Raw genomic sequence first — 24,124 nt, 5'->3', positions numbered from 1 at the left:
CATCTGTCCCCATCTAGAGTCCCCCTGTTGGGACACTCTCCTAAATGATGAAGTCCGTCCCCCGGGAAATGTTAATGCCTCTGTTTTCTCATGGCCTCTAGGTCAGGACCTGGATTCTCACCGTGGGCTACACGACCGCCTTTGGGGCAATGTTCGCAAAGACATGGAGGGTCCACGCCATCTTCAAAAATGTGAAAATGAAGAAGAAGGTAATGCCTCCTTCTGTTGCAGGGTGTTTGCAGTGTTCATTTAGTATTTATTTTTAAAAGATTTATGAGACACCTACTGTATGCCAGGCACTGGGCTATTTACTGGGGATTCAAGTTAAACACAACCCTCTGCCCCTCCCCACCCCAGCCCCCAACACCTTCAGCCTCCTGGGGACATCAGACAGCTAACAAAGCGTTTACGATGCAAGGTGATAAGGGCTGGTTGGGTGCATATGGGGGATACTGGGGTATAGCACCCAGGGAGGGCTTGGTGTAGGAAGTGACACCTATGCTAAAACCTGGAGGGTGAGTGGGAAGCAGAGGCTGGGCAGTTTTCCCTCTCCCAGAGGGAACTGTGTGCACGGAGGCCTGGGGAGGGGAGGGGTGTGTTCACGTGGCTGAGGGGTTCATGGGGAAAAGGGTACAAGAGGCAGCCACAGGGGAAGGCAGGAGCCACGGTAAGGAACCTGAACTTTAACTTGTGGGCAGTGGGGAGCCCTTGAAAGAGGAGAGTGAAACAGGGCAGGGGCCTGATTTAATGCTTCCATTTTCAAAGAGGCCCTTAGAGGACAGGAGCCCTTCCTTCGTGTGGGAGGAAAGCAGTTGCCACCTCTGTGGTTGGCTGTAACCATCATGTTGATTAAGCTTGACTCTTAGGATGTAGTCATAGAGAAACTTTCCCCGCACGGTCCTTTTTAACTCTCCCGATGGCTGGCACTCTTCTTCCCTTGCTCCTAGATAAAAATTCGGGCAAGTCTCATGACTCTGAAGGTCCTCTGGTCAACAGCTAATATGTGGAGTCCATCATAATATTCAAAACCTCAAACTGCCTTCAAAGGCATCGCCTCTTCCTTCCCCAGCTTGGCCTGAAGCAGCCAGTCACCTGCCCTGGGAGAAGGGGTGCGGGTGGGCTGCTTCTCTCTTTTGTCAGACTGAGTTTTTTCCCCATCCCATTCCCAAGGTTTCTGAACCCTCTAGAGTTGGGGCTTCGAGTGGTGGAAGGGGCAGGAAAGACCTCACTTGCCAGGAGCTGCATCCATCTTGCTGGGCCTGGCATTGGTTAAGCACACCCTTTAGGCTCTCATGGAGTCCTTTTGTGGAATTTTCAAAGCCCCCATTACTGGGATTTACTCTCCTGGAGTGCCCCCGACATGGGTGAAATACTCCCCCCGTTGGCCATCTGTGGCTCCTTCCACAGACATATGGCAGTCCCCCACTCCTGGGCCCGCCCCTCCAGCTTGCCTTGGGCAGGCCACACAGCTCTACCTGGCCCAGGGCCCACACCTGGTGCTCAGGAAGCACTCACACACCCTTCGCTCCTACAAACTCAAGTACTGTGGCTGATCCCACTTAGCCACTTCCCCTCTTCCGCTCCATCCATGGAGCAACTGGCCTGTCATCCTCCCATGGGTTTCTCAGGCAGGAGTGAGGCATCAGCTCACCAGGTCCCCCAGGCTGCAGGGAGCCCTAGCAATCAAGCCATCTGAGTGCTCTCCTTAAGCCTCCCTCTTGATTTGAGGTCAAGGAGGAAGCATACCCCCCCATCGTCTCACCTGGGGATGAGGTGAGATAGCATCATGACTCATCTTTCCAAAAATCCTCTTCTTGATTCAACTCTACCCACCCACACACACACACTTTTTAAACCCCTGATGTGTGTATAACCCATTTACAGACATCTCCTCTGAAAATCCTGCACTGTGATCTCATCCCACTCTGGAACGTGGTGCCTATTGTTCCAGTTCTTCATCCCAAACTTGCATTTGCCATCCGATTACCTGGGTCATAAGCCATCACGCCTGTGGCAGACAGCAAGTGAGCCCGAGGTGGTAGGGCCGGCAGACACAGCAGGAGAGCAGGCTTCTACTCCCTGCTTCGCTGCTGACCCGCCATGGGTCTTTCAGCAAACCTCTTCATCTTTCAGGGCCTCTGTTTCCTTATCTGTAAAATGGGGAAGTATTGAAATGGCATTGTCTCCTGAGCTGTGATTCTGCCTGGTGCCCAGTGGCACCTCTCACTCGTCAGCCTCACTGCCTGCCCCTTTACTGCCAGGGAGCTGCGCTCCAGATGGGGGGGTGTCCTCCCTTCTCCACCCCCTGCCCCACACCGGACCACCTTAGGACAACTATGGGCTGCGTTTAGAGGGAGGAAAGAGCTCGGCTCTGCCACCCATTGCCTGTGCTCACCTGGAAGGCCTTCCTCTCACTGGGCCTCAGGAGCATTTGTGACAACTCCCTTCTGTCTGTAAGATGAGGAGCCTGGCCACCTGGTCCTTCTCAGACCAGGATGTGGCTGCACATTACAATCAAATGGGAGCTTTTGAAAACTACAAGAAGTAACCCAGCCCAGCCCACACCTCCCGGGCTGGAGCTGAGCATTAGGAGTTGCTAGACCTCCCCAGGTGATACTAATATACAGCCAGCGTGGAAAACCTCTGCTCTAGATCAGGGCGACTCCGAGTGCAAGCGCTACCAGCAGCATTGTTGGCATCACCTGGGAGCTTGTTAGAAATTCTCTCAGCACCCCCAGCCCTAAGAATCAGGTTCCTGGAGCCCAGGAACGTGTGTTTCCACCAGCCCTCCTGGCAAAGCTGATGCAAGCCAAAGTTTGACAGGCACCACGTGACTTCTTGGGCCCCTCCTGCTCTGTGGCTCTGCCATTTATGACAAGTCCATCCTGGTTTTGAAGAATCACAGTGTTAGTCTCTTTGTGTCAATATGTAATTCATGCATATTATTATTGGCAATGGAGAACTGGCCTTTATTTTCTATTACTCATGTGATCACTAAGCAAGAACACTCAGATTGTCTGGCAACAATTGACAAAACATGCCAGGGAAGACTTCAGGAGTTCAGTTGTCTGAAAGTGCCACGGGAGTTGGGGCTGTGATGTGGCCACAGCTGCTGGGCTGCCTGGGACAAGGGGACAAGGGGACTCTCCCCACCCCGGGGGTCTGGGCAAAGTGAGAGCCCAGGCAGGTGGTGGGCCCAGGAGTCCAGGGAGGGGCCTGTCTGAGAAACTGCCAAAGGCTTTGAATACAAGATTTGGTCACCAGTTTAGTCTGTTGTGAAAATGATTTAGGCCAGGTGAATACAACTTTCCAGTGTGAGACAGTTTTTGCTCTAGGCTTTACAGTTATTCCAGGAAAAGCCTTGTGGTGCTACAGCTGAGTATCATTTATCAGCCAAATTAGAGGAGGTTAAGGGTATAGAAGAGAAATTTATACCTTTCACAGATCAAAAACTCAAGTTGGGAACCAGATTGTTTTTAAAGGGTTGTGGCAGTCGCAGGTCAAAGCTGGTATTGAATTCTCCATGACGCCAGCATTTTACATAGCCAAGGTTGGTTTTTACTGTCATTGTTTTGTTTTATTGGTTTTTTTTAAGTTTAAACTTTTTTTAAAGTGAGCCTCTTAATTTATTTTTAATGTTTTTTCTTATGCACTTTTAAAAATTTATTTATTTTACTTATTTACTTTTGGCTGCATTGGGTCTTTGTTACTGTGCACGGGTTTTCTCTAGTTGCGGTGAATGGGGGCCACTCTTCCTTGCGGTGCGCGGGCTTCTCATTGTGGTGGCTTCTCTTGTTGTGGAGCACGGGCTCTAGGCGCGCCGGCTTCAGTAGTTGTGGCACACGGGCTTAGTTGCTCCGCGGCATGTGGGATCTTCCCAGACCAGGGCTCAAATCCGTGTCCCCTGCACTGGCAGGCGGATTCTTAGCCACTCTGCCACCAGGGAAGCCCTTAATCTTTTTTTTACTGACACATATACAAGATTTACCTAAATCTGAAAATGCAATCTCACACTTCTTTTTCAGTCTTTTTACCCTTTTCTTCCTTCCCTGTCTCCCACCTCATCCTCCCCCACCCACCATGTCACACCCTCCCCAAACACACATACACAAACTTCACCCCATATGGCTACATTTTGAAAGACATTAAAGAAAAAGAAGCCTATTAAAGGAAGTATTGACATGTGGTGACTTAATGCTTCTAAATTCAGTATTTTTATAGTATCAATCGTAAAATCTTGAATTGAGAAGCCTCACTACCACAGTCTTTTTTTTTTTTTTAATTTATTTATTTTTGGCTGTGTTGGGTCTTTGTTGCTGCGCTCAGGATTTCTCTAGTTGCGGTGTGCGGGCTTCTATTGCAGTGGCTTCTCTTGTTGCAGAGCACGGGCTCTAGGCACACGGGCTTCAGTAATTGTGGCTCTAGAGAGCAGCTCAGCAGTTGTGGCTCACGGGCTTAGTTGCTCTGAGGCGTGTGGGACCTTCCCGGACCAGGCCTTGAACCTGTGTCTCCTGCATTGGCAGGCGGATTCTTAACCACTGTGCCACTAGGGAAGCCCACTACCACAGTCTTTATTCTGCCTCTTACTCTTACTAGGACCAAATTGGAACATTGAGACTAGAGCGGTAACTCAGAGACGAGATCTGTTTTGGGGGCAGATGTTTTTTGAGGACAAAGAAACTTCACTACATATATGACTTGATACGGTTGCAAATAATAACATAGGGCCATCCTCTCAGACCTTCATCCAGGCTCAGCTTCAGGAAAATGCCAAGAGAGTGTCCGTCATCTGAGTGACGGCAGGAAGGCAGGGCCGCTGGTTGTACAACTCCAGGGGGCACCATTCACACTGTATTCCCTCTGGAATGGTGTCCCTGGAAGTAGGCAATAAGCTGGTCCTAGTAGAAGGCCAGTCTGAATCAGTCAAAATATCTGAAGTTTTTTGAAGAAATAAAGAAATGCCGTTTTCCCAAAAGAAGTTGTTAGCCAACTTTTCCTGTAAGAGTCAGATAGTAAATATGTTAGGCTTTGCAGGCCATACAGTCTCTGTCACAACCACTCAACTCTGCTACTGTAGAACGAAAGTAGCCAGAAGCAAACACATAAACAAATAGATATGACTGTGTTCCAATAAAACTTTATTTACAAAGACAAACAGTGAGCCAAATTCGTAGTTTGCTGATCTCTGCTCTAAACAACCATGGGAAGTGATGTTTAATAGTAATAGCTAACATCTGTTGAACAGTAATTGTAAGCCAGGCTCTGGTAATCTAGTGGTTTGTGTGGTCATCGTCCCCCATTGTGTAGATGAGGAAACTGGCTCAGATGGGTTAGGAAACTTACCAAGGTCTTCCAGCTAGTTAGTAAGATTCAAACTCAGATCTCTTGCCAGAACTGGGTGCTTAATCGTTCCTGGGTGCCTTCACTCTCATCTCTCACTCAGTGAGAATGGAGCACAAGTAACCTCCTAGCCTCAGAGAGAGAACTGAGTTTCATGGCATCAATGTGCACTGACATAACCAAGGAAAGTTTGTGCAGCTTTTGAAGAGAAAGCTGCAAAATAAGAAAGGAAGTCAGGGAAGCTGAGGTGAGACTAGAGACATGGCCTTGCCTAATTCTAGTATTCTATGGTGCTCAGACTTTGTAGGGTTAGGTCAGTGCTATTTTTTAAATTTAAATTTTTAGATCTTTTTTAGAAGATTATTTTGTCACCTCTCTTTAGCATTGTATTGTGTGTACGTATGGGGTATTTGTATAATTATTCATTATTAGTCTCCCCCTATCATGCATGCGCTATGAATGTAGGATATTTATGTTTTGCTCACTGCTGCAGCCCTAGTACCTAGAAAAGAACCTGATTCAGAGTAGGCACTCAATAAATGTTCCTGTGATTGATAAATCAAATGTGATCCATAACTACTTAGACTAAATCCATTTAGTCACAAACAATGGTCAAGTGCCAGGCTTTGGAAATGGTACCAAAAGGAAATTAGACATGTCCTCTCCTGTTACTCTCAGGATCTTCCCACCTTGGGTCCATCTGTGCGATGATTAGCCCTGAGTCTAGCGGAGCTGAGGTGCAGTATCACACTTTGCCCCTAGATGTCACTGTCCTCCTCATAAACACAGAACCATGCATTCTCAAAATCCAAGTAATGGTAGCCACACAGCCCATTTGTTGAGCATCTTCTCTGAGCCAGATGTTGTGCTAGGTGCTTTCCATACATCATCTCATTTCACTCTTATACCAACTCTGCAGCTTAGAGCTCACTGACCTCACTTTCAGAGGAGGAAATAAGCCTAACAGAGTCATACAGCTTGATCAAGATGACATTTCACAAGAGCTGGGATTAGAGTGAGGTCTTCTAGATCCACAACTGTGTTCTTTTTTTGCACCATGCTTAGGGATATTACATGAGCCTCCCCACTCCTTGCCATTTTACAAATCAGAAATGCAGAATGAGAGAGGAAGTGATTTGTTAGGGTCACACCCAGGTCACAAGGGATGGAGCCAGGACTCCAGTCCAGGTCCACATAATCCCAGGTCCTGTCTTTCCACTGCCACTCTGCTACCTCACACTTCATACTTGAGACTTAAAATTGGGAGGACTTGACTCTCATATTTACCAGAGAGAAATTCTGATGCTCATCTTCTGTGCCGCATGCGTGCCTTCCCCATTCAGGCAGCAGCAGGAGAGGTGCGGCATCCACTCAGAAGGGAGGTCTCTCCCCTGTAGGGGCTCACTGAGGGTGGCCCCAACCCATGTTTCTCAGCCCTGCCCTTCAATGTACTACTTCTTGTCCAGTGTAGACTGTGCATTCCCAACAGACCTGAGGTGTGGTGTGCTGGAGTGTAAGGTGGTCCGTACTCCTGTCTGCATGAGCTCTCAGGAGGAGGCCAGGAGAAAGTGGTACTGCTGAGCAAGTTCAAGTTCACTGCCTCCTGGGAGTTAGACTGTGGGGAGAGTAGTACCCCTTATGTCTCATGGGAAAGACTTGGCAGAGAGGGAGGGACCTGGAGGTGCTGGCACTTGCTGGTTGGGGAAGTTTGGGGAGGGGGAGAGGACTGAGAGGCTGAGGCCCGCAACTCTGCCTGCCCGGTGTTTGTGGCATCTGCATTCTCCTGTCTGTCTGGTAGTCACTGCTCTGGATCAGGCCTCCTCCTTCCTCATCAGGACAATGGCCCCAGCTCCTAACTGGCCTCCTACTGCAGGATCCCGCCTCAGGTTCACCCCTTAATGCTGCAGAGCTCCCCATCACGCTGATGCTTAAAGATGCTTAAACCTCCAGTGGTCCCACATGAGGCTCCATCACATGTCGTGCAGGCTCTCTCCCTCCAGCTAGCCCTGTTTCCAACCATCCCCAACCGACCCCATGCACACCCAGCCACACAAAGCCTCTCACAGAAAGAACAGGGTGTTTCAGATGAAAGAACCAGCACCTACAAATGCCTGGGAAAGGATAGGAACCTGTGGCAGGTGGTGCCTTATAGGAAGTAGAACCTGAGCCCTAGGCAGGAGACAGTGACCTTGAACTTGCTCAACAGCACCACTTTCCCCTGGCCTTTTCCTGAGAGCTCATTCATTCTCCACACGTTCCTCAAGAAAGTTTGAGAGCCAGCCCCTGCACAAGGCACCAGGGCACAGAGGGGAGACTGGATGGTCACTGCCTCGGTTCTGATAGGAACACAGTTGCAGCAAGGGCCCCATGCAGGGCACGCCCGGATTCACAGAGGAGCAGCTGCTCAGGCTCAATGTTGAAATCAGGGTAGGAGGGCACCAGCACAAAGGTGGGGGAAAGAACTTCCAGGAGTCAGGTACAGTGTGTGCAAATGCCTGGGGCTCAGACAGCCCTGGGTGAGCATCAAGCAGGGAGGCCCCTTCCAGCCTGTCCTCCAAGTCCTAAGCTCCTCAGGCATTTCTTGCTTTTGGCACAATTTCTCAAGGCTAACAGGGAGCTGCTTGGTTCCCCTGAGGGCAAGGGTTAAACCAGGTTTCTGCAAGCTATCAGCGGTGCACTGAATGCTTCTGAAAAATCTCAGAGGGGGCTTTGCCAGTGCCCCACCCCCAGGTAAAGTGGTCTTAGTGGATTTGATCTCTTTGGCAGTAACTCAGCAGTACTTTCTTGTTCTTTTCACAGTTTGGCCACAGAGAAGTCTCTTGAGTGTCTGTTTCTCCTTTAAGGATGGCTTTAATCATTAAAAGCCAGACCTGGCGATATTTCTTAAGCTTCTGCTTCAGTTTTGTTTATTTTTCTATAGTCTTTTCTAGAACAACTTCATCACATTAGCTTTTGTTTGGCATTGGGGCGGGGGGTGAGGACACATAAACGTGCAGTGAGTGAAATACAGGTTAGCTTTGCCCCTGACAGCATTTGTCCCCAGGCCAATGCCCATCAAACGGACATAAAGTGGGGTGGGAACTTCACAGTGTAATAAAGATACCCCAAGCTGCAAAGTGGGATGGGAGTTATATTTCTTCTTTATATATTCCTTCATCTCAATTCAACCAGGCAAACTTCTAAGTATCGACTGCATGCCAGGCCCTGCTAGGTGCTGAGGGCAAACAGATAAATAAAACAGGCTTCCCTTTTGTCAGGGGTTCTCCAGTTTACTGAGGAGGGCAGATGTGTATACAACTTAATATAGCATCTGGTCACTGTAGAGCGTGGTAGGTGCTGTAAATGTTTGAGGATGTGCACTCTGGAGAGAGGAGGAGCTTGGTTCCAATCTAGGCTTCACCTCTTAGTATCTATATTCCACTGAGCAAGTTACTTGGCCGCCAGCACTAGCCTCAGTTTCTTCATCTGAAAATTGGGAATAATAATAGTATCTGCCTTTGTATGAGATGCTGTATGTAAAACAATCAACCTAGAGGTAGGCACAGTGTAAGTGTTCATTAAATGTTAGCATTTGTATTTATTCTCCTTCTTGTAGTTACTGCTATTACTATTCATAATTATAAGTATTGAATGTATTAAGTATGATTAAGTATGGGAACAGAGTGCTATGGGAGTAGTTAGTTCTGCTTTGGGAGTTAAGGAGGCTTCGTGGAGGAGGCGAAATGAATCTGGGTCTCTAAGGATTATTTGCCACATAGAAAGAAGAGAGTGTTCCAGACAAAAGAGCCAGCACCCACAAAGGCCTGGGGTGAAAATCACAGCAGGGCCAGAACCTGGGAGTCCTCAGATTTGACTAAGTATATGTGTGTGTTTGGGGCATGGACAAGCCAAGCTCATGAAAGGCCTTGAATGCCAAGCAAAGGAGCTTGGCTGGATTTATCCTGCAGGAGATGGGGAGTCTGAGGAAATTTTCAAACTGGGGGTGATGCCATTCAGTCACCCACCTGACCTGGCCCCTCGGCTGCTGTTTGGGAAGCTCTCTCACGTCCCTTCTGCCCCTGCCCTCTCTGCAGATCATCAAGGACCAGAAACTGCTCGTGATCGTTGGGGGCATGCTGCTGATTGACCTGTGCATCCTCATTTGCTGGCAGGCTGTGGACCCCCTGAGAAGGACGGTGGAGAGGTACAGCATGGAGGTAAGCACCTGGCACCAGTGGGAGGGAGGCCTATGCTGCTCCCAGCCCCCCAGGGGACAGCAAGGCAGCACATCTCCTTTACTGCCCCAGGTGCGCTTCTTGAGAAGAAATCGAGGTGGTTACGGGGAAATCATCATAGGTCCACGGGGGTCCACATTCCCTATCAGGAATGTCTCATTATTTCCGTTTCCTTCCATTTGAGACATATATTATTTCAGGAGGGCCAAATATAAGGTCTTCACTCCTGGAAAAAAATGGTGAAAGAGTTTGTCTAGGTGTATTAATATATGCAGAATTAAGGGGAAATGTTGGGTCGTTTAAACCAGTATATTCTCTACACATTGTAGAAGCCCCCATTTACATGATCCATCAGCCTAGAAATTACATTGCATTTTTAATCTCTCCTTTAAAGTGAGCTCCCTAAGGAGTGCTAGGAGGGAATAAACACTCTGATAGCTCCTTCTAGTTACTCGAGGATCTTCAAAGTGATGTGTTGCCAAAAAGAAGAACCTTACATAAAAGTACCATTAAATATATATTTTAGTAGTCTTGCGTTGGGCCTTGCTCTTAACTCACACTGGTCTTCCTAGGATGCTCCAGTTAGAGAAGTTCAAGATTAGGGAAGTTGTAGTTTTGTCCACTTTCTCCCAGAAGTGTTAAACATGCCTTTGTCGGAAAGAGCCAGCTGAACAGCAGTGGCTGTACAGTACGATTTCCCTACACGGTAGCAGATTCTATTGAGAAAACTGGAGTTTTCTCCAGTTCTCTCACTGCACTATTAGGGAAATCTTTTTGTGGGATTTAGTGTGAATTTTATCAATAAAACTAACCTGGAAACAGTCATTTTATGCGTTGAGGACAGAGGTTTTTATCCTTCTGGACAAGAAGGGTTTTCTAGCAAATAAGATGCCAGGCCTCGTTTGTCTCGAGACAGGCAGAGGGTTCGCTCAGCCCGGTAAGAAGCTATGCAGTCGGAGCAGTGGCAGAGAACGCTGTTTACTGACAGCGCAGATTTAGGGGAAGGATTTAAGGCTGTGCGCCTCCATCTCACTGCCTTACGTGTCCATCCTGGGAGGAAGCGGGACTCCAGACAGGCACAATCAGACCTGGCAGAGGACAGACCTGCGCTGGCTGTGCCCATGGGCCAAGGGGGCAGGAGCTCAGCTGAGGTCACTCGTGCAGACGGACTGTGGCTAGAGGGGAGGTGACATCTGGTCATCACTCATCTGCACAGTTGACGAAGGAGCAGACCTACCCCCAACTCCATCCCAGGGGAATTCACCACCCACCACCAGGATTTGGAAATCCAGACAGGCTATCAACAGGAGGAAGGGTTGTTATTGGCTAACCGGGCCCCCTGGCTAGGGAGAGCCTGGTGTGATGATAATCACAAGCAATAATGCTAATAACAGTAATAGCAGTGGTGATGCTGGTAGCTAGATGTGTGTGTTAATTCACTGAATCCTCGCAGTAACTCCGTGGAATAGGTGCTATCCTGAACTCCATGTTAATGATGAGGAAACAGAAACCCAGAGAGATTATATAAGGCACCCAAGGTCACCTAGCAGGTTAGTGGCAACACCACCAACTATTGTCTCACCCACTCCCCCACCCTGCCTTTCAATACACGACAGCACTTCGTAGTTTTCAGGTGTATTCACAGACCCTTGGTCACTGGTCTGTGAAGTGGGTTGGGCAAAGAAGTGTTTTCACATTTTGCAGACGAAGCCTAAAAATAGGTAACAGGCAGACTGAGCGCCCAGGATATCAGAGAAGGAGAAAAGGCGAGTCAGGCGGAGCCCATGGGAGGACCTGGAGCTGGGGCGGAGGGGCAGAGAGCAGACCCCGCTGGGTTGATGCTGAGCCCAATGGCAGCCGACGAGGCAGGACACTGTCACCTCCGCTCAAGGTTAAGATCGGGGCGGAGCATGCACAGGATCCCCTGGGATCTGGCTGTGGTGGGAGAGGCTGCAGGGCTAGAGTCGGCCGACTCTGAAAATAAATCCAGGAAGCCTGTCCCCCTGGACCGTTTACAGGAGGTAGACCTTGTGCAGACCATAAGTATGAGGGACAGTTGGCTACCACCCACCTTACCTTTCTTCCTTGCTCTCTGTAGTAAGTACTGCTGCTCTTCATGGCTCCGCGCGTACAACCCAAGCCCATTCCAGACCTTCCAGGGAATGGTTCTCAAACTGAGGAGCAGCCGGATGCCACGGAAGTGCTTCTCTGTGTAGATGAGGAAACTGAGCCTGGGAAGGAAGGGGGTCCTGCCCGCGGCATCCAGACTTTAGAAGGGGGGTGGCTGGAGGAGAGCCACATCCCTGGCTCGAGTTCCCCACACCTTGTCTCTGTGTTTCCCTCCAAGTATCTGCGGAGATTTCTCTCTGAACCTTTCCTGGCCTGATCCTCGTTTCTCCTCTAATTTTAGGGTTGCCCTGTCATTCTGTTGCCATGGTAGCAGAACCTTTGATTTGTCGACCCACAGCCCTGTCGGTTTATTGTCATTTTTCCACCAAACATCGCTAAACTGTCAGTTGATTTCCCTCAGACCCTCCTCTGTCAGACTCAGCATGACGGTTGAACAGTGTGCCCAGGGGCTAAGGGGTCCTAACTTCTCCTCGAGGGGCTGTTTGCTCCAGAACCCCCAGTGAGAGAGAAAGCTTACGCTTGGGGGAGAGGTGATCAAAGATCTCTGTGGTCTGTTCTCTCCTCCCCTCAGACCACACCTACCTCGAATGCCTTTGGTCACTCTGGACACTCTAAACACCTCAGGATTCCAGTCACAGGCCTTGCTCTGTGTTGCACTTTCAAGCCTTTGCCCGTGCTGTCCCCCCTCCCAGAACCTTCTCTGACAAGTAAATGAACTTCAGTTCCAGGCCCCTGTATTAGCCAGTGTGTTCCTGAGCTCCACCAGATTTAAGCGCCTGCTCTTCCCCACTCCCGTCCCCAGCATCTAGGCGTCCCCTGTCAGGACACTTAGCATGCTGTTCACCCCTGCTGAGTGCATTTCTGCCCCACCCAGCCCTCCTGGGCCACATAGATCACTCTCCCGCACCACCCAGCCCAGCACCGCCGCGTGCAGGGAGACCTCACCTCGCTGGGGAGACAGAGGTGAGCACAACAGCGTGACCTTGAGCTCATGGGGCCCACCAGCTAGTGGGGGGCAGACAGTAAACACGCAAATAAGCACAGTCACTTTAGATTGCACAGGTTCTGATAGCAGCTGGAAGTAAATAAACAGGATGCAGGGTTTGAGAATAACAGAAGAGTTCCAGAATAACTCGTGGAAGACATTCTCTCAGTGCAAGTGTCCAGGGAATGAAACTCTGATTCTGGAGTCCGACTGGAGGCATCCCGGCTCCACATTTATTCATTTGTACATAATAAATATTTATATAGCACTTGTCATGTGCTAGATACTGTTCTAAATACATGATGTTTATCATTTTAAAAGAGTTTTTATACTTAACTAATAGACTTTATTTCTTAGACCGGTTTTAGATTTACAGAAAAATTTAATAGAAAGTATAGAGAGTTCCCATATATGTCCCACGCCACACCCCATGGTTTCCCCCATTATTAACATCTTGCATTATGTGGTATGTTTGTTACAATTGATGAACCAATACTGGCACATTATTATTCGCTAGAATCCATAGTTTACATAGAATTCACTCTTTGTGTTGTACATTCTATAGATTTTGCCAAATGCATAAAATTATGTATCTACCATTACAGTGTCATACAGAACAGTTTCACTGTCTGAAATATCCTCTATGCTTACCAACCCCTGGCAGCCACTGACCTTTTACTGTCTACATAGCTTTGCCTTTTCCAGAATCATATAGTTGGAATCATACACAATGTAGCCTTTTTAGACTGGCTTCTTTGACTTAACAATATGCATTTAAGATTCCTCCATGTCTTTTCATGACTTGATAGCTCATTTCTTCTTATCAGTGAATAATATTCTATTGTATGGATGCATCACAGTTTATTTGCCCACTGAAGGACATCTTGGTTGCTTCCTATTAATTAATTATAATTAATTAATATATTAATATATTAATTAATAATAAATTAATAATAAAGCTGCTATAAGCACTTTTGTGTAGGGTTTTATGTGGACATAAATTTTCAACTAATTTGGGTAAATACCTAGAATCAGGATTGCTGGATCATATTCTACAAGTATGTTTAGTTTTGCCAAACTGTCTTGCAAACTGGCTGTACCATTTTGCATTCCCATCAGCAGTGAATGGGAGTGTCTGTTGCTCCACCCTTGCCAGCATTTGGTGTCGGTATTTTGGATTTTAGCCATTCTAATAAGTGTGTGGTAGTACCACATTGTTGTTTTAATGTACAGTTTCCTAATGACATATGATATGGAACATCCTTTCATATGCTTACAGTATTTGCCACCCATATTTCTTCTTTGGTGAGGTATATGTTCAGATCTTTTGCCCATTTTTTAATTAGATTGTCTTCTTATTGTTGAGTTTTAAGAATTCTTTGTCTGTTTTGTTTGTTTGTTGTTGTTGTTTTTGGCCGCACCACACAGCTTGTGAGATCTTAGTTCCCCAACCAGGGATTGAACCCAGGGCCACAGCAGTGAGAGCACCAAGTCCTAACCACTGGACCGCCAGGGAATTCCCTCTTGGTATATTTTGGATACAAGAACTTTATCATATATATATTTTGCAAATAATTTCTCTGAGTCTATATCTTGTCTTTTCATTCTCTTAACATTGTCTTTAGCAGAGCAGAAATTTTTTACTTTAATGTAGTCCAAGTTAACAATTTTTTATTTCATGGACCGTGTTTTTGGTGTTGTGATCTAAAAACTCATTGCCAAACCCATGGTCACCTAGGTTTTCTCCTGTTATCGTCCAGAAGTTTTATAGCTTTGTGTTTTACATTTAGGTCTATGATCACGTTTGAGTTAATTTTTGTAAAAGGTACAAGGTCACTGTCTAGATTCATTTTTATGCATGTAAATGTCTAGTTGTTCCAGCACCATTTGTTGAAAATACTGTCCTTTCCCCACTGGATTGCGTTTGTGTCTTTGTCATAGATGAGTTGACTGTATTAGTGTGGGTCTATTTCTGGACTTTGATTCTGTTTCACTGATCTATTTGTCTGTTCTTTCACTAATCCCACACTGTCTTGATTCATAGTTTTATGGTAAGCCTTGAAGTCAAATAAGTTGAATAATATCAGTTCTCTGACTTTTATTCTTCAATATAGTGTTGGCTATTCTGGGTCTTTTATAAAAAGTCTCCATATAAACTTTAGAATCAGTTTGTTAATATCCACAAAGTAACTTGCTGGGATTTTGATTGGGATTGCATTGATTCTGTAGATCAAGTTGGAGAAAACTGACATCTTAACAATATTGTGTCTTTCTATTCATGAACATGGAATCTACTTTGATTCAATCTACTTTGGTTTTTTTTTTTTAACATCTTTATTGGAGTATAGTTGCTTTACATTGTTGTGTGATTCAATCTACTTTGATTTCTTTCATCAGAGCTTTGTAGATTTCCTCATATAGATTTTATATGTATTTTGTTAGATTTACACCTAAGTATTTTATTTTGTTTTTGGTGCTAACATAAATGGTGTTGTGTTTTTGTTTTTGTTTTTGTTTTTACAAAAGTCTTTTGGATCCTACAACCTTGTTATAATTGCTTGCTAGTTCCAGGAGGGTTTTTGTTGATTCTTTGGGACTTTCTACATAGACAATCATGTCGTTGACAAAAGGACAGTTTTGTTTTTTCCTTCCCAAACCATATGCATTTTATTTCCTTTCTTGTCTTATTTTTGTATTAGCTAGCACTCCCAGTACAATGTTGAATAGGAGTGGTGAGAGAGAACAACCTTGCCTAGTTTCTGATCTTAGAGGGAAAGCATCTAGCTTCTCAACATTAAACATGATGTTAGTATATCATTTTTTTCCTAAATGGTTTAAAAATATATACAAAGTGGTTCTGCTGTCCAAAGCTGAGGGTGCCTTTGGGGAAGTGACAGGAAGGACAAATGATGACACAGGCAGAGCCCGGGTCATTAGGGACCTTGTGTGCTAAGCAGAAGAGTTTAAAATTCAAAATTAAAGACATTTAATCAGGGAGTGACATGATCAGATTTGCCCTGGCTGCAGGGTGAGAACAGATGAAGGGGTGAGGCTGAAGGCCCAGCAGTGGCTCAGAGAGGGTTTCTGCAGTAATCCAGGCAGGAGCCGATGGCGACCTAAAGCAGGGCAGTTGCAGTGGGAACAGAGAGAAGTGGGTGGATTTGAGAGATAATAAGGAAGCAGGAGTGACAAGGCTTGGTGATTGATTGACTCTAAGGGGGAAGGAGGACAGGGAGGCAGCAAGGGCAATGCCCGGGTTTCTGGGTGGGTGGTGGATGGCGGACCTCATCACCGAGGTCAGGTGCAGAATGAGGAGCGGGTTTTGGAGGGCATGTGAGGGGTTCATTTCTGGGCAGAAAGAAGATTGGATGCAGGGTCCTAGAGCACAAGGGAGCAGTTTGTCCAGTAGATAGAGATTTGGGGGAGGGGCGGTTAATACATTGAGGATGGGAGCTGTGGGGATGAGTGTGGTCACCCAGAGAGTGGGTACAGTCAGAGTGAAGACGTCCTGACTGGAGCCCGAGGAATAACTAAGCAGCGATGGGAACAAGAGGAGAAGCCAGGGCAGGGGACTCTGATGTGGTGGTCAGTAACAAAGGAGGTAGCCAGGAAAGAGAGCTGCCCACAGATAGGGGCAAGGGAGAGAGAGCTGTCCCTGCACGGGAGGAATTTGAAAAAGGAAGGAGGGGTCTCCAGAGATGAATGCTTCAGACCAAGGCAAGGACTGACAGGCTCCCTCACCCTCCACCCCAATGACTTGGCCCCGTCCTCAGTACTCCTGCATTGCACCGTGCTTCCTCTGCTTTACGGAGTCTGATGGGAAGATTGGCTGTTTCTGCATTTCACAGGTAGCAGGGGTGGATAAATCTGCCAAGTATGTTAAAAAGGTTTTTAAAATACAATTTATATTCTTGGGAAAAAGGGAAAAACTCTCCTTTTTTGTATACCTACGATACTAGAGACGATGGTAAATAGGTATTGGACATACGGGTGTGGGGTTCAGGGAGAGGTGTGGGCTGGAGATGGAAACTTGGATGTGGTCAACATATAGATGACACAAAGCCTTGGGTGAGAGCACTGGTGGGCATTTAGATGGAGACAAGAAGGGGACCAAGGACAGACCCTCAATTATTCCCATGTTTGGAGACCCTGGAGGTAGAAGGGAAACAGCAAAGGAGACCTAGAAGGAGAAACCATAGAGACAGAAAGAAAATCAGATGAGTCCGGTGTCTAGGAAACCAGATGAAGAAAATGTCTCAAGGAGGAAGTTTTGATGAAGCGTGTCAAATGCTACTTTTAGATCAAGTAAGATGAAAGCCAAGAATTGACACGGTGTATGTGTGTGCATATACACACACACCCATATGGGTTTTTGGTTTTGGTTTTTGGGGTTTTTTTTTTTTTTGCTTTTAAGGAAAATAATTTGAGATAATTTCCCCTGAAGTGAAAGCAATGCATACTGATGGTGTGAAGACAGCCTGTGAATCTAGGTGGAAGGGTTCTTTGCTTTTTCCCAAGCCTTTCTTCTCTACCAGGCCACCACCTACGCCTCCACCTGACCATTCTGAAATGGTTTTGAAATGGAGAGGAGATGGCGGACGGCACTAAAGACCGCCAGTGTTGAACCCCCGGAGAGCCCCAGGCAGCCACTGAGGCTGCCTCTGCTCCCTGAGCCTCCCCCCATCTGCTTCCCAGGCAGGGGGCAGCAGAAGCAGAATCACGTGCAGTCGGTCACCCACGGGAGCTACGCGTGTGACGTTCACTTACAGAAATGGCAGCAGGCTGTCCACACCGGCTGCCAGGCAGCTCACTTCAAGAACCGCCTGCGCTCTGGGTTCTGTGGTTTTCTGGCCGTTTGGGCAGTGACCAAGTAAAGGGCAGTTTGGGACAGAGGAGTATTTCAGACTTTCCTCCATATTTCATGCTTTGACCGTGCTTTTTGAAGCAAATGGGGGATTTGGAAGCCATGGACTGCCCTTGGCTCTGAAACTGGCATCTTATTCCAGTTATGTTTCTATGGAAATGGATATTGGAAGAGGCAAATACATAGAGTTTTAAATAATTTTAACTCTTATCTTCTGCCTCCCTCTACAGTTGCTCTGAAAAAAATCCAATCCTAAAGCAGACACTTTCAGAAACGTCTGGTATCTTCATAAAGCTTGTCCAAGCTCCATCTCACACTATTTATTTTGAAAAAAGAGACATCAGAATGTCCAGGGTGAGGGGCATGCTAAGGGTCAAGGTGCACCCTGCTCTCTGGGCTGCCCATGGGCAGCCTGGTGGCCCAAGGCTTTGATGCCAAGGTCACATTCCAAGTGATGGGTCATCGCCACCAGCCCTGAACAGTAGGACAGGTCTCTCATCCATAGTCATCCATGGGGTTCTGGATGGCCGTCCTCAGGACCAGCCTGGATGCAGACCACGCCCCAGGCAGGGTAGTGGGACTCTGCAAGGACTTCGGGTGGGTTCGTTAGCTGAGAGCCACCCCAGTGAGCCTGACTAACCCCTCCCAGGAGAGGACTACACCACCTGATGTTCTGACCATACCATTCTGCTGTTTAAAGTCCTCCCCATCAGCTAGAGGATGAAGCCCTCACTCCTGAGCAGTTCAAGGGGACCTCGATGAGCCGGTGACCTGGCCTCATTTGCCTCCCCTGCCTCATCTCTCGGCCCCTCCCTCGCTCCCTGCGCTCAGCTCCCCTTATTAATGGCACTTCTCCAAAACGTCACACACTCTCTCCCCCCACGCCTTTGTATTTGCTGTCCTCCTCTACCCAGAACACCCTCCTTCCCACCCCAATACCCCATCTTCATGTAAAAAATTCCTACTTGACCTTCAAGAGGCAGTCAGAAGCCTCTTCTCCAGGAGCATTTGGAACAGCGGGCTGCCTTGGATGCCTTTGTCTAGGCCCCCGCCTCACCCTGTTGGCCCCCTCATCTGGTCACAACAGTGGTAATTATTTGTCTGTGCACCTGGCCCCTCCTAGTCTGTGACCTCCTCAGAGGCCAAGGCCATCCGTGTGTCCCCAGCACCCACTGGCAGGGTCTGGCTCACAGTAAGTGCTCGGTAAACATTTATTGAATAAATTGTTCCCTCCACCTAGAACTCTCTCCCTATGCCTCCATATGTCCGAATTCAACCCATCTGTCTGGGCCCATTAAGCCGGCTTCTCCAAGAAATGTCTTTGCCGAGCTGCAATTTAATTTAATATTACACCCTCACCTTTTATCAAGGGCCCAATTACGGGGCTAAAGCTGCCAATTGAAGAATGATTCAGCATCTTCTATAAAAGGCTACTGTTCAGTTTGTGACTTAATGCCCCTGAGATAAAGATCCACAGGATAGATCCTCACAGACTTTAGTGCCAGGAAATGGGCTGTGCTTCCCCAGCACCACCTGCCATGAACTTGTATCTACTTCCTTCCTTCAATCAAGCAATCATAACTGAATAAGCCACTCTGTTTTCTTTTTAACCTTGGCTGCCAGAAAGTTGGAGCCAAATTCAACACTCAGCCGCAATAACCATCTTTTCTCAGGTTCCTGGAGGATTATCTCGCCTTCTGATCGTTTGTCTTTATTTTTAATTGTCCTGTTGTGTTTGGGCTTTTATTTTGTGCTGCCTCAGCCCCTTTGGGAGAGGAGGCAAGGTGTAAGTTCCAGATTAAGTTATTAAAATGAGAATGCTAGATGAGATTTAATTGGAATGATATGCCAGAGAGACATTTTAAGGATGCCTGCAGACAACCTCCTTCTGGCAGGGGTCCCAGCTGCAGTCGGCATTGTGGACCCCATGTGTGGACGGACAGCTCTGACGGCCACAGCCAGGTTTCTGGAACATCTTGCCTCAGAAGGCATCTTAGGTCCATGGGAGACTGCAGTGTATTTCAGCTTCCTTATTGGCTTCCCTAGTGTCTTCAGGAGGTACTTGGGCTCCAGAGGCCCCTCAGGACACAAAGCAAAAGATGCAGAACGACTGCACCAGGGGATAGCCCTGAGGCAAGAAATTCTCTGGTCTCTACCTGTCCAGATGCTCTGCAGGGGGTGGGCTGTTTACTAGGGACTTTCAAGTGCCATGGAGCAGAACAGCTGGAAAATTATCTGCAATACTGGCTCCTTCTGACCACTTGTGTCTTGGTAAAGCCATTCCAGTTCTTGAGCAAAGACTGCCTTTAAATTTTGATGATTTTCCCCCATGTCCATGTTGGCAGAAACACAGGCTGTGGCACCCACGGAAACATTCCCTCTTTTTTGGGGGGCCTGTTGTGTGCTGTGCTCAGCCTCCCTCGAGGACTGCAGTCTGATGGGCAAAATTAAATGCACACAGGGTGGGCTGTCGTCTTCTCCATGACACATGTCTCCAGACTCTTGGTTTTACGTTTGACTTACTGTGCTGAGATACTGGGCTTACTTTTCTAAAATATGAGCCAGGATCGTGTTTGGATGTAATGTGTCCCTCAGAAGGTGAAAAGTGAGAGAGAACAGGGTGTGCTAGGTTTTGCTGTGGTAACAACAACAGCAACAAAACTCAGTGGATTAAAACAACAGAGACTTCACTCATCATAGCACTTGTTCGTAGAGGATCAACTGTAGCTTCCGCCCACAGCATCCTCACTCCAGGACACAGCTGGTGGGGCACCTTCTGGGACAGTTTTTGTGGCAACGGGAAAGAGTGTATGGCAAGTGACTTTTAAAGCTTCCACTCCAAACTGCCATATGTCACTTCCACTCATATTTCATTGGCCCTATCATGTTAATTCTCCATGCCTGGGTTCAGCGGGGCAGGAAAGAGCAGTCCTACTATGTGCCCAGGAGAGAAAGAACCAGGTATCGATGTTCAGCCATAATGACTACTGTAGTGCCTCCCATCCACTTCCTAATGACTGTCACAGCTGCCGCGCCCCCATTCGAATGTGAGCTCCATCAGAATAGGCAGGGAGCAGAGTTGTATATTATTCTCTGCTGTATCCCCAGCACCTGCAAATGTGCCTGGAACACAGTACACACTCAATAAATAATATCAGTTGAACAATTGAATGAAGCCAGTCTTAGGGCAATTTTATTATGAGATCAATGAGATATTCTCAGAGAAGTTCTGTGCTAGTCCTGCATACTCTACTGTTGAATCCTATTCTAATCCATCACTTCTGTCCATCTTCACTGCTACCACCAAGGACCAAAGTACCATCATCTCCCACCACCTCGCATCCCAGAGGGGTCACTATGAGGCAGAACTACAGCTGACACACAATGGACAACAGGGATGATGAGTAAAGAACCTTTATTGTGTAGGCCACTAAGTTGTTGTTTATTGTTATTACCACAACTTGATAAGCATGTTCCCTCTTCCACTCATAGCCCCTTCCAAGCCATTCTCCATGGCAGACATATATCTTTTCTTTTTTTTTTTTTTTTGGCTGCATTGGGTCTTCGTTGCTGCGCGCGGGCTTTCTCTAGTTGTGGCCAGCGGGGGCTACTCATCATTGCGGTGCGCAGGCTTCTCATTGCGGTGGCTTCTCTTGTTGTGGAGCGCAAGCTCTAGGCACGCGGGCTTCAGTAGTGTGGCTCGCGGGCTCTAGAGTCCAGGCTCAGTAGTTGTGGCACATGGGCTTAGTTGCTCCATGGCATGTGGGATCTTCCTGGACCAGGGCTCAAACCCGTGTCCCGTGCACTGGCAGGCAGATTCTTAACCACTGCACCACCAGGGAAGCCCTATCTTTTTTTTTTAAGATATAATTCACATACCATAAAGTTCAGTTTTAACATGTATACTGCAGTGTTTTTTAATATTGTATATTCGTAAGGCTGTACAACCAATCCTATCTAATTCCAGAAAATTTTCATCACCCGGAAAAGAAACCCTGTTCCTTTTACACATCACCCTCTGTTTCCCCTTCCCTCCAGCCCCTGCCAACCACTAATCTACTTCATGGCTCTGTGGATTTGGCTACTCTGGAGATTTCATATCAATGGAATCATACAATATGTGGCTTTTTGTGTCTGGCTTCTTTGACTTAGCATAATGTTTTTAAGGTTCTTCCATGTTGTAGTATGTATTGGTACGTCATTCCTTTCTATGGCTCAGTAATATTCCCCTGTATGGATATGCCACATTTCATTTGTCCATTCATCAATTGATGGATATCTGGGTTGTTTCCACTTTTTGACTATTATGAGCAATGCTGCCATGAGCATTTATGTACAAGTTTTTATGTGAACATATGTTTTCAATTCTCTTGGGTATGTGTGTGTGTGTGTATATATATAGAGAGAGAGAGAGAAAGAGAGAGAGAGAGAGAGAGAAAGAGATGGGTAGAATTGCTATGTCATATGGTAACTCTAACATTTTTAGGAATTGCTAGACCATGCCACAGTGGCTGCACCATTTTACATTCCCACCAGCAATGCATGAGGGGTCCAGTGTCTCCATATTGTCACCAACACTTGTTATGTATCTGCCTGGTTGATTATAATCATCCTGGTTGATTATAGGTGTGAAATGGTATCTCATTGTGGTTTTGATGAGAATGACTGTCAAATGACTAATGACGTTAAGCAACTTTTCATGTACTTATTGGCCATTTGTATATCTTCTTTGGAGAAATATCTACTTAAGTCCTTTGCCCATTTCTAATTGAATTCTTTATCCTTTTGTTGTTGAGTTGTAAGAGTTCTTTACATAAAGATAGGCTAGATTTGTGGTTTTCAATCCTGGCCACATCACCCCAGAAAAGATCTTTTTCAAGATACTGGTACTCATGTCACACCCCCCAGAAATTCTGATTTAATTGGTTTAGAAAGAAGCCTGGACATTGGGATTTTTTAGAAATTGCCATGGGTTCTGGTGTGCAGCCAGGGTTGAAACTTTCTGAACCAGAGCCTCACCAACCTATAGGAAGGGCCCAGGACTGCACTTTGGATACCAGAGTTAGAAACAGACCCAGGACAATACATTTAAGGCTAAAAAATGAGGGAAGAAAAACCTGAATCCAAGAAACCTGAAGTCCACATGGCCCCTACCAACCCTTACCCCAATTCCCAGCTAGAGACTGTGATGGTGACAAAGGAAATGCAGACTGGGGGGTGAGGCCTGGGAAGGTTCACACGTGTGGATCCCACAGAGCTGAATGAGCCCCTCCAGTCTCATGTTTTCCTGAAAGTCCTTGAATCATCATTTGAACACTTGTTTCCCCAGTGGAAGTCAGAGAGCAAGGAATAGGAAAGAAGGAAAAACTACGAGATTTCTATTTCTGTAGCATTTTTCATTGCAGTTGAGAGGCAGAGGGTGAGCAAATTGCAGACCAGAACTTTAGGTGGGTTAAAAAAACAGCTGCAGGAAGCCACCAACCACAGAAACCAACAGGGAAGCAAGGGGGCTTCTGCCCTCATCATTTATCAGTTAGTGCAAGGGACAAACCGAGTAACTGTTGCCTCATTAAGCTCTTGTTTTTGTTTGTTCTCAGGGCTTAGTTTACGGCATCTCAGTCTTACTGTACCGTGTTGGCATCTGAGGAACACAGGTTTCCCTTCTCTTCTGTTCTCATCTGTCTGCTCTCCTTTCATTGTTCTACTCACCCCTGCCCCCCGTCCCCCACCCCTGGCCGAGGCCCAGACACCCAGCTATGGGGGGGTCAGGCAGGTCCCAGGACCGCAAGAAGAAAGCGCGGTTCTGCTCTCAGGGTAGAGGCCGTGCAGGCACAAGTGGCTCTCACGCGCACGCTGGGAACCGTGGTCGGCCCCGCCAGGTGGAGCATGAGGGCTCCAGGCGTCCTGGTCCTGCCGAGCACAGGTGCAAGACAGACTCCAGGCAGCTGCGCCAGGGCGTGTGCTTCCCGTCTGGGGTTGCCACCGCAGAGTCGCCAGATGTTGGCACTCAGAGGGAAGGGGCTTGCCTGCCCATGGTTGGCCCGCAGACCTTTCTACTCAGTAACGCTGCTTCTACAAAAATCAGGTGATCACGGGAATAGTTAACCCACATTTCTACATATTCCAGTGTTGGCTGGGCCCTCATGGGCCTTGAGATTCGGGAAGAACTGCCTCAACCCCCAAGGTGGGGAGGTCTGAGGACATCGCGAGCCTGCTAGAGATTTCGGCCCTTTCCCAGCCTTTCTGGTAGGCACAGTCCAGCTCCTGGTTCACAGATGCCATCTCTCTTCTACCCCACAGCACCCCGGGGCAAGTCTCAGGCCCTTTGCCAGGTTCACCAACGTTTCCCTCTCACCCATCAAACATGTCCTGAATTTTAGTAGAACTTCCTGAAGGTGCAAAAGTCTGTGGGGAAGGAACATGTGGCCCAGCCAGCTTCCCTCCTTCTTACTCCCCTCTCAGAAGCAACCAAATCTCTCTTGGCTCCCGGGGTGGATTTGGCCTCCTCTGAACACTTCGTGCCCATGGCACTCACCTTCCCAGAGCTGGCACTTTCCACCAAACTCACGGCTCCCCCTGAAGGAAATTCTC

At 47.4% G+C, this 24,124-nt stretch overlaps 1 protein-coding gene across 2 annotated transcripts in view; it reads left to right on the top strand.

The window, feature by feature from the left end:
• The window catches only part of GABBR2 (gamma-aminobutyric acid type B receptor subunit 2), a 347,953-nt gene that overhangs the window by 299,118 nt on the left and 24,711 nt on the right, over positions 1-24,124 (top strand). For both annotated transcript variants that reach the window (XM_059925145.1, XM_059925146.1), the window contains exons 12-13: positions 102-209; positions 9,414-9,536. In XM_059925145.1, the coding sequence (XP_059781128.1) occupies positions 102-209; positions 9,414-9,536 (231 nt within the window). The remainder of the gene's footprint in view (positions 1-101; positions 210-9,413; positions 9,537-24,124) is intronic.

This window comes from Balaenoptera ricei, chromosome 6 (genome assembly GCF_028023285.1).
Source record: "Balaenoptera ricei isolate mBalRic1 chromosome 6, mBalRic1.hap2, whole genome shotgun sequence".
NCBI classification, from domain to species: domain Eukaryota; kingdom Metazoa; phylum Chordata; class Mammalia; order Artiodactyla; family Balaenopteridae; genus Balaenoptera; species Balaenoptera ricei.
Note: the sequence above shows the minus strand (reverse complement) of the source record. Positions and strands in the feature narration are given on the sequence as shown.